A 14373-nucleotide genomic window follows, 5' to 3' on the forward strand; every position below is an offset into this window, starting at 1 on the left:
CAAAAATTTTGTTTTCTTTCTGGCATTTTTGTATTTCATGGTATATTAATCCTATATTTAACAATTAAAGCTTTTTCACCCTATTAAAGCTGCAGCAGGTAGAAAGCAAAACAATGGCAAGATTTGAAGTGGAGTGAGACCTCTTCCTGCAGCTCTCCTATCTCTGTCACATGGTCAACGCATGCACAGAACAGCCAATAGGAACGCTCTCTCTCTCTGAAATGACCTGTGATTGACTGAAGTCTCCATCACGGCTAGATTATCTAAAGCCTGAAAACAGAGCCAAGAGGAGGTGCAGAAGTCTAGTTTTCTCTCATACCACTTGAATTACAATATGCTAAAAGATTAATATTGAGTTTTTGCCTAACGATTCCAAAAATAAAGTGTCGAGCACAGCTTTAATTTGTGATTTCTTTTATGCTTTTCTTTTTATCCTAACATTTTAAATAATTTTTGTTATATTTGGGATATATTTTTGGTTTTAATCTAGCATTTTTTATATTTCGTGGTGTATAATTCTATATCAAAGCTTTTCCAGGAATATCATTTTGGCAAAAACTTCGGTGATTTGGGGCAAAATCATTCAAATATCAAAATAATAATAACAAAATTGGCATACATTTTGTTTTTTGTTGGCTACAGAACACAAAAACCTGTACTGGCTCTTATAAACCATCACTGGTTAAAGCTTTTTACACACTACATCATAAAGACATAAACAGTATCTCTCTGTTTTGCAGGGAATCAAATTTAATTTCCATGTATTTCTGCCCAACGGAACAAACATCTTTGTCTCCAAAATTTGGCATTATCGTCAAAGGCAGAAAAACAGACACAGGAACTGAAGGAGACGTTGTTTTTCTCCTGTCTCCCTCAGTGATGTCATCCCATTCAGACTCTGCCTACACAAAGTCGTGGCATACTCTCAGCATCCACTGTCGTCATGGCTACAGCACTGCATCAGCCACACTTCCCGCAGCTGAACCAACAGGCGCCACACAGGCAGCCGTTGGTCAGTGTGTCAGACTGACTGGCGCTTTGTCCAATAAGAGAGCAGGCGAGTGATGTCATTGAAAGGATGGGACTGAAGCAGAGATGTGTATCCAAAAGCAGAGTGTCAGAGATCTTCTGCTGACGCACCAACGTCAACACAAGGAAGGCTGTCACATTCGTTATCCCTTTGATAGAAACAGGTTAGGGCGGATGTCAGATGTTTTACTGCTGTTTGGAGCTGCTGCCAATCCTCTTTTAGTACCAATTGACCAATTAACCCTAGACTCATCCTGATTGGGAGCATTTCTGGGTGGGGTTTGGCATAGGGCCGGAAAGTGGCTAAAGATATTACAGGACTGGGCTGGCCAAAGCTTTTCTGAGGCTCTGAGCAGCTTGCACAGCACTATACTTGATGACAAAATCACTCAAAGGAAATAAAAAGGTACCTGGTGAAACTTAGTAATACTGTATATGATGTGTGAGATGTTTTGTTTACGAATAATGCAAAAATAAAACATAACCCCTCCAAAACAGATATAAACTAAAAGCTGTTCCAATTTATATTTTTGCATTAAAAGTGGCTGTGAAAAGTGTCTCCCCTTGCCTGAGCTCTACGAGGCATTTTAGTGTCTTTAAGCTAATCTTTTGGGGATTTCCGGCCCAAAACTTTATTGTATGGTTCACTCTCACACCAGTCCAGCAGCAGATGGCCGACAGACACAGTTAGCGACTAGCTGTAGAATATAGTGTAGCACATAAAAAGCCAGATACTTGTCGCAAAGAGTTGGTGGAGACCAAACCAGAGCTAAAAGGAGAGTTAATATTGGACTTACATTCATCAGGTGGACACAAACACAACTCTAAATGAATGCCAATGTTGCTCTGATCTGCTGGATGTAATGCGCCAGTGTTTTGCTTGCACGTTCTTAAATAGTTTACAATATGTCAATATTGTGCTTACAGTTTATTTCTGCTGTCCCCAACTGGCCAAAAAGTATGTTAAGGTAGGTTTGAGGATACATTTCTTGATTTTGTTAAAGTGTGCTATAATCCCCAATTTGTTTTAGCTCTCGGAAAAGCTTTTTATAATTTTTTTTTGTCATAATTTGCATCACTGAAATAAGAATCAGGCGTGTGGATGGTGATTATATAGTGGCAGAGCGAGGTCTCAGCAGTCAGACCCCACCTGGTGTAGGCCTAAGTGTGGAAAAGGTGTTTTGTGCTTTAAGTGAAAATAACCTTTTAAAAAAACATTAATTTGCTGCTTTCTTGTTTCACATCTCTTTTTTTCAATTATTGTGCAGCTGCCCACATTCCCCTCAGTAATCATGATCATTTCATTTGATCTCCTTGTGTCTGATGTGTGGAAAGGTCTAGTGAATTATGTTAGAAGCATCCAGAGGCCATTTTGATGACTCCCTGCAGCCACTTTCACAAAGAAAAGCCAGTAAAATAACATATTTGGAAAAGCAGCATTGTTGATTTCAAACCCTTTCATGTTGTCCCCGGAAAGCCATCAAATTACCTGGATCATCCCTTTCACGCACAAAGCCAGCAGCTGGCTCTGTTGCTCAGCAACACAGACGAAGCATCAACATTTTTGCTTTGTAGTAAAAGTGAAGTGGAATTCACAAGAAAGCACGCTGGAACAAACGAGAGAACATAAACACAAATTCAAACTGCAGCTACAGATCATTGGAGACGAGTCCCCAAGTGAGGCTGATTATGATCTCTAAAACAGCTTGTTCCATCACTGAAATGTAATGTGAAATGAGAAGACGTGCTTTTTGCAGCTAAAAAAAATTATACAGAATTTGGCCAAAAAGTGTTATTTTTCAGATGTTACAGCTTGTGACACTATACTTTTAGCTCTTTCCTGAAAAGCACATTCAAAAACAGTTTTATCACTTGATTTAAAACTGCATATCAGCAGAATTAATACAGCTGTCACGTTATGTATCACTAAATGATGTTCAGTTAAAAGCTCAGTATTGCTTTTTAACTGCTTGTGAATGTGAGATTTGACACTAACACGTAATCCACAAAAGTGTCTGTATAGGAGCTATTCTGATAGGGGAGAGTTTCTGTGACTCACTTTAACATCTCTCTCTGGACTGTGTAACATCATGAATGTTTTAGATCAAAAAGCTACAGCTGCGATTGTAGCTCAAATGAACCCTTTGCCCTCTGCTGTGGTGCAGAGAAGAAGGGAGTGTTGAGAGCCACGGATTACCTCCTTTTGCAGGATGGGTGATTCATTTCCTTTTTTGAAAAGTAACAAGTGATCTATATGCTTTCAGAACAGTTTCAATGAAATGGTTGCTGCATGTAAAATGGAGGGCTGCCCTCTGAAATAAAAGCAGACAGACAGCTCATGGTTATCATTTTGAAAAGGAGAGATATAAAAAAGGCATCTACTGGTGTTGGCAGCAGGTCCCTCAGGGGCTGGTAAAACTGAAGGTTGGATGTTTGTTTGGGCTTTGGAGGGAACATCTCTATGAAGGCCAGGCATTTTTGGGCAAAAACACAGCTGAGAGAAATTATGTTAGTTATTGCTAAAGCCACTGTTTGAAAATGGCAGTAAAATCCAAATGAAAATGGTGATTATGTGGTGTCTAATCAAAGGATGTCCAACACAATTTAACACATGCAGCATTGTTAGGGCAATGTATCAAGATGTTATACTAAAAAGTGTACAGTCAGGTATCCAGTACAGTCAGGTATCCAGTAAGATATCCAGTACAGGATATCACTAAATTGCCTGTTATCGTCTGATTTATGTGATTGGATGTAAAACTTCCTGCTTCAAATTCAACCAATAACTTGACTCATTTCTAGTTTGAAATGTGTTACTGTTAACCCCCTTAACACGCACTCCTAAAGTAAATGTAGGTGACAGGAGAAGAAGCTCTGGCCGTTTGGGTTAGCTAAAGCAAAACATCAGAAATGTCTTCACCCCCCCCCTCCCCTCACCCAAAGGGATTTAGCGAATACATATTAGCTAGTTGTGTATATACTGTAGGTTTTAGGTGTTTGGTCTGGTCTTGGTCTTGTCTCGGTCTCAACCCCTCAACGTCTCGGAATCGATACACTCTGGGCTTGGTAATGACTTGGTCTTGGCTTAGGTGGTCTTGGCTACAACACTGATCGGTACAGATTTGAAAAAGAGTAATGATGTTCCGAGAATGTCTAAAAATCTGGAGGAGGATGCTGAACTAGATAAGAAGCTGACTGCTGAGTAACTCCACACAACAGTCACCCACTCTCTCTCTCCCCCCTACAGTATCTGTGCCGATTTCTATTCTCAATGGTCGACTTCAGAAGGATGCCTGGAAATAAAAAGTAAGAATAAGAGGGAAGAGATTATGTGCACAGACTCATATTACCATTTTATGCACGTATGCTGAGAGATTTCTGGTCAATTTTTATTACAGCACTGAAGAAGTAGGGTGATTACTTTAAAAAGACTGTGTCCTCTACCTGACCTATATATGAGATAAAACTGGATCCAAACAGGACCAATGATTACAAGTATCGGTTATATAAACTGTGTACATAAGACGTAAGTGTATTTATTGTAAACAGCTGTTCCGGCATATCAAAGTTACCTTATCTCAATTACAAGTTGCACTGAAGGGCAAAGTCAAAAAACTCTCAATGTAGGAAAATCTTGTCATTTAGGGGGGAAATACGCTTGGCATTTGCTTTCTGCCACAGTTAGATGAGAAGATTGATACCCCTCTCATTTTTATCTGTTAAATATAAGGCGAAAGCCAATAGCCATTTAGCTTAACTTAGAACAAAGACCACAACAACCACATCTATCTGTGGAAATATGTTAAAATCTGGTCTTAAAATGACAAACAGCCAATCAAACAGCACAGCTTTATGTGTTTAAAATGACAATTGAGTCCAGACTTTAAATTACAGCCATGGAGCTGCGCAGAACATAACAGAAACAACAAGGGGCTGCTTAAATATAGTGCAATAATCACTTTAGTTCATAATTAAAATGAAATGATCAGTTATGCAAATTAGGTACAGTATTTAATCAATTAATTTATTAGCAATAATTCTGGCATTTGGTTTCATAAAAACATTTACTAAAAGGTGCAATATGTAATATATTTCCTGTATTCAATCCAAAAAGGCCCTCTAATGCGTCATCAGCTATTAAGGAAACATGCTAAGTTGAAATACTATATTTTCTGACAACAATGTTAATGCCAGTATTTTCTCCTTTGAAATTTCCGTTCCGTGACGGAATTTCTGTTTGTGCTTTTGGCCTGTGTGTTGTTATCAACTGCCCAGTTTGACAGCCAGGCCGGGTTGCCAGATATACAGTACCTGTAAAAACGTAAACCCAGCGTGCTTCGTCCCCATCACACCTTGGCTCAGTTTTAGAACTCCATGTGTGAAAAGGATCATGTAGCTCTGGAACTTGAGTTTTGGGAGGGTACTGACTTTATTTTCCACCTCCTGTATATACAAAGCTTTGGCTCGCACAGGCAGGGGAGACACACTGAGGACACTCAAGGGTGTATTCATTCAGGTAAAAGCCCAAAGCTTAGCAACTGCTGCCAAGACCACAGCTAAATAATGAGGCCTGAGTGGAGCAGCATTAGGGCGATAACCAAGCATCCAATAAATTATGCGTTATGTGACACAAGGGTGCTATCACCAAAACCACCGTTTCTCCTGCGCAACATGTCTCCTAAAAGGAATGACCGACAACACACACAGCTTCATGCTATTACGGGCCCGTCCGAGACCACGAAAGCTTTTACATTTGCTGCTCTGAAAACCTGGGCAAACGTTTCGGTTATAGATAGAAAAGAGATGTGTTTTTTGAAAATGTACTTCATGTCCATTTTATATTTTGTATGGTACTCTGGGCTTGTTAAACTCCACATGGCATCACATACAGTTCAATGTGCTTTTGTTGTGTTTTTTTTTTCCTCTCTTCCAGCTTTGATAGATAGATAGATAGATAGATAGATAGATATTTTTTTTTTACTGTTCCTGTGCAATCTATTAATCTAAAAATGGCTCCAACGCAACATTCATTGAAGAACCAGAGTATTTCATAAAATAACCAGACCACCAGTGTGGACATAATGTGACCAAGCTCTAGATTCATTTTTTCATTTGTGTGGGCCAATTTCACTTTGTCACCATAACTAATTCTTTCTGTGGAGCACGGTGCTAAATGATTATGGAAACGTCACAAGCAAACCCATTAAAAACACTTGGGAGTCGAGCCAAAGTAAAAAAAAACGGCTCCGTGCTGAAATGGCTTCATGTCGTCATTCGTCACCAGAAAATAAACACAGTGTAGTGTTGGGAGTTAATCATCTTCACATATACTGATTATACCATCCTGGACCAAACATTGATCAATATCTTTTTTTGTCCTGGACAGTTTAATCAGAAGGTTTGAGCCAAAATATGGATTAGACTGTCTTAGATGACGAAGATGAGATTAAATACATTTTACAGTTTAAGAGTTTCCTCTTAATAAGTGCTGATATCTTTATACTGCTGCTTCCTTGCACCAAAACCGTTACTGCATTGTATTTAAAGCAATAGTTTAGTTTGACCTTTCAGCATTATCGCAGGTTTATGAAGACATTTGTCATTAAAAACACTGAACTATTTTGCTGTTACAATAGGATTCCAATAAATAGACCACAAAATTTAAAGTAGACCAAACGTTTGCTGTTACAATAAAGCGTCAACACTAAGCAGACCACAAACTTTAAAATATTCTAAGAGTTACTAAATAAACCCACGTTTAGCTAAGCTAAAAACTAACATTCAAAGCTAAAAACTAATAACACTAGAATATGAATAACAGTCCCACTGTGTCTTTGAAGGAAGATGTACAAAATGAGATTACGACGCTCTCTTTGTAAAAAGTAACTTTAATCGTTTCACGAGATGCCAACACTGCTGAGAGACGATAGACACATTTATGTATGTATGAATGAATGGAATAAAATTTTGCTCACGCTCAACCCGAACAGTTAAAAAAAAAAATTTGAGACTGGTAAATGCCGAATGCGGCGGTGCTACCAGGAGCTGAAGTCTCCGAAGCTGGCCTTGCCTTTGGACTTCTTGGGCACTGCTCCGCTGGTGGACGGCCCGCTTTCATCTTTAGCAGCCGAACGTTTTCTGAGGGAGAAGAATATAATAATATCACAGCCAGCTGTTTGCCATAACCCCCCCCACCCCCCCATCCCAGATGTGTGCCTCTTGTATGTGTAAATTGTGAGTTTCTCTGATCTGTTCTTCCTTTTGCCTGAGCTTTTAACCTTCTCATAACTCTTTTCTCTTCGAAAATGATGTCGATTATGCCTTTGTATAATACAGTACGCAGGTCTGTCGGATTTCCTCTTCAGGGGAAGACGCCATTTCAAAACAGACTGTACAACAATTCAGTTTTTTCCTTTGATCAGACATAAAACGGGATTCATTATCGATTAATCTGCATATTATTAAGTGTGTCATTTCCATCCTGTATTTCTCTATTGATCAGAATCATCCGGGAAATGCCACATCTCATACACATCTATGATTCTTACTGCTAATCTGTTTACATTTCTGACACTGTGTACATTTGGTTTGCACCGTACTGATAATCCTTTTAGCTTTTATTTTGTATTTGCACTCTTACTGCGTGAGTCTTACTCTACTGCAACACTGCTGCACAAAGATTTCCCAAGGGCTAAATATATCTATCTATCTATCTATCTATCTATCTATCTATCTATCTATCTATCTATCTATCTATCTATCTATCTATCTATCTATCTATCTATCTATCTATCTTCTCTTAAATGCACGATTGGACAAGCATTTTCCCACTGACAAAACCCTAAAAAGAAAATAGATGGATGTTATCTGGGAGCATTAATACCGACACGCTCTGTGAACATAATGTGACGACAGGAGAAGTAGACGATGGGTAAGTTCTGAAGATAAAACGCCATCAAAGAGAGAAAAATCACAAGCATAATTATCTCCTAATGCACACTTTAGCCAAAGTGCAACATTTTCAGTTGAGTTAATGCACCTCTATTTCAATATTCCCACAAATGCTACAAAGTTAGACATTGTGTAAAAAGTGTCTAAGATGTAACTTCTTTCACTTTTCTGAACAGATTCTACCGAAAACAAAACAAAAATAAAACCCCAAAAGGGTTCCCTAAGGAAATTAAAAAGTACAAAGAGACAAGAACCTAATTTCTTTCTCTTCATCATATTTTATATTAGACTGAGATTATTTTGAACAGCTAACTGCAAGTACAAGTGCAGATTGTTCCAAATACTGTGCCAACACTGCCCAAAACAAGTGTTGTCAGAGATAAACGTAAAAAAAACTAAAATGAAATATGTTGTAATATCCCATAAAAACAACACAATATACCTGAACTCAGCAATATATGGTCTGAATAATAAACCCGAATTATCCCCATGGGGAAACTGGGTAATCTTCTACATAATTAGCAATTCTGCACACTATGTTTCTGCTTGTTTTGTGTCACTTTTTAATCATCATGTTTTATCATCACTCATTACTATCCTGTTCCACAGAGACTATGACAAAATAAAAATTGAGTGGTTGTGTGGACGCCAGGTTCATTTTTTACTCCAAATTCTGCCTGGAAAGTGGAACATATATCCTTCTAGTGTTTTGTGTGTGTGTGCGTTCTACCGCAGAAGCAGAGTGTGGTTTGGTGAATAGTAAATCAGTATGCGTGTGTGTCCGTGTGTCCTTACGTTGTTGCGGGGTTGATGTATTTCCCCACGCCTGCTTTGAAGGTCTGAGGCGCCTGCTCCTCCTTAGCTTTCTTACGTTCGATGCTGGTCTGCTGCCTCTCCTCCTCCTCCCTATGCAGCTCCTTTTCTCGCTCTGCTGCAATCTGAAAAACACAAATCATATAAATCCCAACAACTAGATCCCAGATCAGAGAAGACACAGGCTAACACTCACGCCGAAGGACTACATGCTCAGTAATTGTTACTTCCATGCTGACACCTGCACTGTGCAATGAGGATCATCTTTATAACAATAGACAAAACTCTGTTAACACTGACAGTAGATCTGACGTGGTTCCAGAGTTTGATGTATAATGGTTTTACACACATAAATACAGCCACGTGTTTTGTTGTGTTTGCTCTGTACGGTCAGCTGAGATGTTTCTATACAATTTCTACCCAGGTAGCTATATATGTCTTTAATATCTCTTGCTGTATTACACCATTGTGGGCAATGTTGAAAATTAATCGATCTTTAAGGCAATATTGGACTTCTATTGGAGGATTTTTGTATCAATTTGATAAAGTTGCTTTGATTTATTTTATTTAAATGTTTCTAAAGGAAAAAAAATGTTTTCCTTATTGTATGTTACTTGGTGTGCAGAATGATGTTTGTGCAGAGTTTGACACCATAAATTTGAATGTGCTGCCGTGCAGAACAACAACAATGAATATGTGTCTCTGTTGAAATACTTAACGCATTGCACTGTAAAGACACACACACTCATTATTGGTAGAAATCTAACACTCAGCAGATAGGGCTTCCCTGTGTGACTGATACTGGTATATCCTAAAGTCAGTATGGTTCATGTCTGCAAACAGACGGAGAGATACAGTACGAACCTTAGCGTCAGCTTCTTCGTACGGGTCCACAAACACAGTAGCACTTATGAGCTTGATCTCCGACTGTAAAACAGACAAACAAAAATAAATTAGGATCCAAAAAGTGCATGGCTCACTCAAAAGGAAAAATAAATATTATGTGTCCTTATGCTAGTCACCATCAAATGATCAGTAAATATTATGTTCTTCTATCAAAAAACAGTCTCTAGTGGCCAGTTAGCTCAGATGGTAGAGCAGGCACACATACAGTGTGTGTGTGTGTGTGTGTGTGTGTGTGTGTGTGTGTGTGTGTGTGTGTGTGTGTGTGTGTGTATATATTCCTCGACGCAGAAGGTCCAGGGTTTGAGTCTGACCTGTTACGGTTTCCTGCATATCCCCCTTCATATCTGAGTTGTCCTATCAATTAAAGGCAGAAATGCCCCCCTGAAAAAAAAGGCTCTAAAATATCTACCACCTGCTTACATGTTTAAAATGAATTCATTTTAATGACAAACGTTTTGAGAAGTTTTTTTGTGAGGAAAATTAGATATTAACATCAATATAAACTTGGAAAAAACATTGTAGCTGCATTTGTTATGTTTTACAGCTGATTTGTAATGTAGAATAAAAGAATGACACTCCTGCTTTGCAAAGACTGCATGGTCCATGCAAGGGTCAAAATGCGGCCATGGTACTATAACGGAGTCTTGCACTCCTCAGCTGCTTTTCGTGTTAGTGATCTAATGAACCTGATTCTACAGTTGCACTCTGTAATTTACTCTGGACATGGGTATCGGCTACATTTCAATATTGTAAAATGAGACGTAATTGGACCCCAAAAAAACTCTGTGGAAGGATATTTCTACACTCGTAAATTTCAAAGTAAAATACAATTAAGTTGAAGCCCATCTGGACCTTAAACATCACTAATTCCTACCTTTGGTTTGTCTGATTTGGGATCACTCTCCACGTTCTCCATGGCTGTGAGTGCCTCAAATCCACCAACAATCCTGCAAAAAAAAAAAAAAATCCTCCATGACATAAATCCTTCATGACAAGTCCTCTATATTAAAATGTAACCTCTGGAGACAACAGTTGAATAAACTAATTGCTAATTCAGCCATTTTCACCATTGAAAATGACAAATATCCCATGTATCCTGTAAAGAATGATGTGTTCAATAATGACATGAGGGCTGTAGGGTGGTTTCGAGGAGCAAGATGAAACTTTCCTGTGACACCATCCATCCTGCCGAAGTGCCCTTGCGACAGACAGCAAATCACTCTCATTTGAAGGGCAGCTGAACTGCAGTCAACTCTGCAGCTGACCAGTGTGTGGGAATTCAACTTTTACTTCCTGCTCGGACTAGCAATATTACTGACAAAAGACTGCGTTGATGAGAAGAGACAGTACGATCCAAAAATACGATCCAGGGAAATCAGTTTGAAGGTTTATTTGATGCCACACTACAGATTGTAGTACTTGTATTATAATATCCACTCTCTTTTAGAGGAAATATATGTCTCTTTAGTTGCTAAATGCTCCACTATGTTCACCAGCTAGTCTCTAACTGTGTCTGTCTGCTGCTGAGCAGGTAGTAGGGTTTTTTAGTAGGGCTGCACAATTAATCGCAGTTTTATCGAAATCGCAATATGGACTAGTGCAATATCCAAATCACAGAGGGGGCGCAATATTTGTTTAAGGCAAAATATGTGCCAAACCATTCTGAATTAAGTATTTTGGTGCTTTAGAGACGTCCCGGACTACAAATCATATCATACAGAGTAAAGAAAAAAAGCATTGTTTGGTACAGATTCTTGCAATAATCATTTTAATTTCAATATTTTTAAATGAGAATGAGGATACAAAAATGATCATTCCCTCCAGTATTGTAAATCACATCGCAATATCAGTCAAAATATTCGCAAAAGATATTTTACCCATATCGTGCAGCCCTAGTTTTTAGAGCTTTTCCTCTGAAACCAGCTGCCTGTTGTGCTGCGGCCAGAAAATGACACTATGAGAGTGGTGAGAGTGAACCAAAACAGTGAAGTTGCAGCCAGACAGCCAAACAACGAGCTGAAACTATAAAGTAAGGTAAGTCCACTGCATTGCAACATTGAAGTGATTAGAAATCAAAGAGGTCATAATAGTAAATAATAATTTATACTTTCTTAATCCTGCAATGGAAATTACAATGTTTTTACTCTGTTGTTAGAACACACATTACACACAGGCCTGAAATACACACCACGCTCAGTACCTATACATGCACTAATGGAGAGATGTCAGAGTGAGGAGGCTGCAGCTGTCGAGCGACAGGCGCCCTGAGCAGTTGGGGGTTTCGGTGCCTTGCTCAAGAGCACCTTGGCAGCGCCCAGGCAAGGCACCCAACAAATGTTTTCATTGTCGATCAGAAACGAGTATTACACAAACCTGCGTACTACCATCTCAACCTGTAATGGTGTAGTAAGTATATCCTTAAGCGCCTGGGGAATTTGTGCAGACCTCAGTATATTTCTCAGACAACAGTGAACAAGAATTGCTGCTAAAAGCAAATGTTTATAGTCTTTGTTATCAGCACACTGGCCTTATGGTGTAAGCAAAGCAGAGAAAACAACCGCTGAAGATATAGGGCCTGTCAAATGCTGAAGGCCAAGAGGCCAATCTGTCAGCGACTCCCCTGCTGCAGAGCACTTTAAAAGAAGTTGCTCTCACTTTGCTCTTTTAACTGCAAGGTCTTTATCCAGCTGCTCCTGTTACCATGTGTAGAGTGAGAAGACTCACAAACAGTACAGCCAATAGCTAGCAGGGGGTGCTTCTCAGGCCACATGTTGAGATGAACCGAGGAGCTCCCACACTCAAGGACTCACGGACAAATCTATCAGGGTGCCAACGATCACTCGATAAATCTGGTTTAAACTACTCATTTTGTTCCCATCTCAAACCTCTTTCCCACATTTACTTTAACCTAGACGATCGGGCAATTTTCAATGTCATATAGGACGTTCAAGCAGTTTCCAGATCTAGTTAGATCAAAAGCAGCAATACTCCCCCAAAAAGCATGTAACCGATACCAAAACTTCAATCTGAGGTATTTACCTTTTAGCTCATTTACCAAGAACAGCTGTAGCTCTGGTGTTAAACTGGACAATAAGGGTTTGCAATATGAATAATAATCCTCTATAATGGTAATTGTAATTCTAGATCATGATAAAGATCTATTGTGATATCATTTTCAGGAAAATCATTTGGGAAATTCTTGCTGGATTAAACAACAGAGTAGGGATGTATCTTGACAGTGCTGCCCATTGTTCTCTATAGCTTTCCACAGTAATCAGCACACGCTCACCACTACGTAAAAAAATTATTATTACACTTTTTTTTTTTTTTTTAATTGTAGGGGAAAGTCAGCTGGACTAGTACTCGTCTAAGTTACTCTATGAAGTACATGCAAATGCCTGAGCTATTCTGGTGGGGAAGGCTAGTGACAGAGAGGGGAAAGCTGCAGGAGGAGGACTGTATTTTCTTATTCTGGTGTTTTTTTTTTTGCCTTTTCCAGAAAACTGCCTACCACAGGTTTAAACTGGCAAACTACACGGCTGTGGTTACACCTTAACAATCAGAAAAAATAAATCTAGTCTGATTTGGATTTCAGAAAAAAAACTTTTCTCTGTGAAAGAATCCACATTATGTATAGATCAGGTGAAGTGGACTGACACCGCCAGTCCCATTAAATGTGCAAAGAATACCATCTGGAAAAAGGATAAAAGCTGGACGCGGAGGTTAAAGCAGAAGCTTTTTAAGTGTGTTGACCACGTTAAGAATCAGTCAGCTGAAAGCAGTCTGAATATTTTTAGACAGCAGCGAGTGCTTTTTCCAAAAAGACAACCATTTCAGATCATGCTCAGCAGAGAGAGAGAGAGAGAGAGAGAGAGAGAGAGAGAGAGAGAGAGAGAGAGAGAGAGAGAGCTCTATCTGGAACTCCAAAGGAACCAAATATTTATTTAAGAATAATATTAGAGGGTTAGAGATACAGAGTGAGGAAATGACTAAGAGGAGTAGATTAAGAACACAAGAAAGATAAGAAAAAGAGGAAAAAAAGAGCTAAAAACAACATGTGGAGCTGACCCTACTCTTTGTGTAAATGGCACTAAGATTAAGCAAGTGTCTGTCAGGATTGTGCCCTTTCAAAGCCATCTGCCTCAGCTGCTAAATTACACAAAAAAACTGTCACTAAGCCCCAGTGGAGTGAGTCAATTTAAAATCAAGACACAGACACACAAAAATAGAAGGTTTACCTTCCAAATATTGTGTGCTTCCTGTCGAGGTAGGTGCATGACCGGAACGTGATGAAGCTGAGAGAAAACAGAACAAAATCATTACATTAGCAAAAAACATTACAAAAAATATGTCGGGTACAGTAAGTGAATATGTGAAAAGTAATGGAAACAAACAAGTAATCTAAAAAGCAGCTTTGCCTTTACAGTACAGTCTGTATACATAACTACTTTGGTTTTACTGTACACACAACACAGACAAATAGTAAATTGTCAATAGGATGTTATGTGGTTTGAGTGTTTATTAATTTATAGTATATAACAATTTAAACTTATCCTATGAAGACATTTTATATTACTTTCAACTGTGTCATTATATTGTCCTTCATTATCCATTATTGCCAGAATCCCAGAGGGCTTAAACTTGTTGACAACTACATCAATAAACATTATTTCA

General features: G+C 38.8%; 1 protein-coding gene across 1 annotated transcript in view; it reads right to left on the bottom strand.

Moving 5' to 3' along the window:
• Positions 1-6899: 6899 nt before the first annotated feature.
• Positions 6900-14373, bottom strand: part of ppil2 (peptidylprolyl isomerase (cyclophilin)-like 2) — a 30564-nt gene continuing 23090 nt past the window's right edge. The window contains exons 16-20 of the mRNA XM_039803792.1: positions 13938-13994; positions 10574-10646; positions 9658-9720; positions 8776-8918; positions 6900-7167 (exon numbers count right to left, since the gene is read on the bottom strand). Coding sequence (XP_039659726.1) covers positions 7065-7167; positions 8776-8918; positions 9658-9720; positions 10574-10646; positions 13938-13994 — 439 coding nt within the window. The 3' untranslated portion in view covers positions 6900-7064. The remainder of the gene's footprint in view (positions 7168-8775; positions 8919-9657; positions 9721-10573; positions 10647-13937; positions 13995-14373) is intronic.

Source organism: Perca fluviatilis, chromosome 6, assembly GCF_010015445.1.
Source record: "Perca fluviatilis chromosome 6, GENO_Pfluv_1.0, whole genome shotgun sequence".
NCBI lineage: Eukaryota > Metazoa > Chordata > Actinopteri > Perciformes > Percidae > Perca > Perca fluviatilis.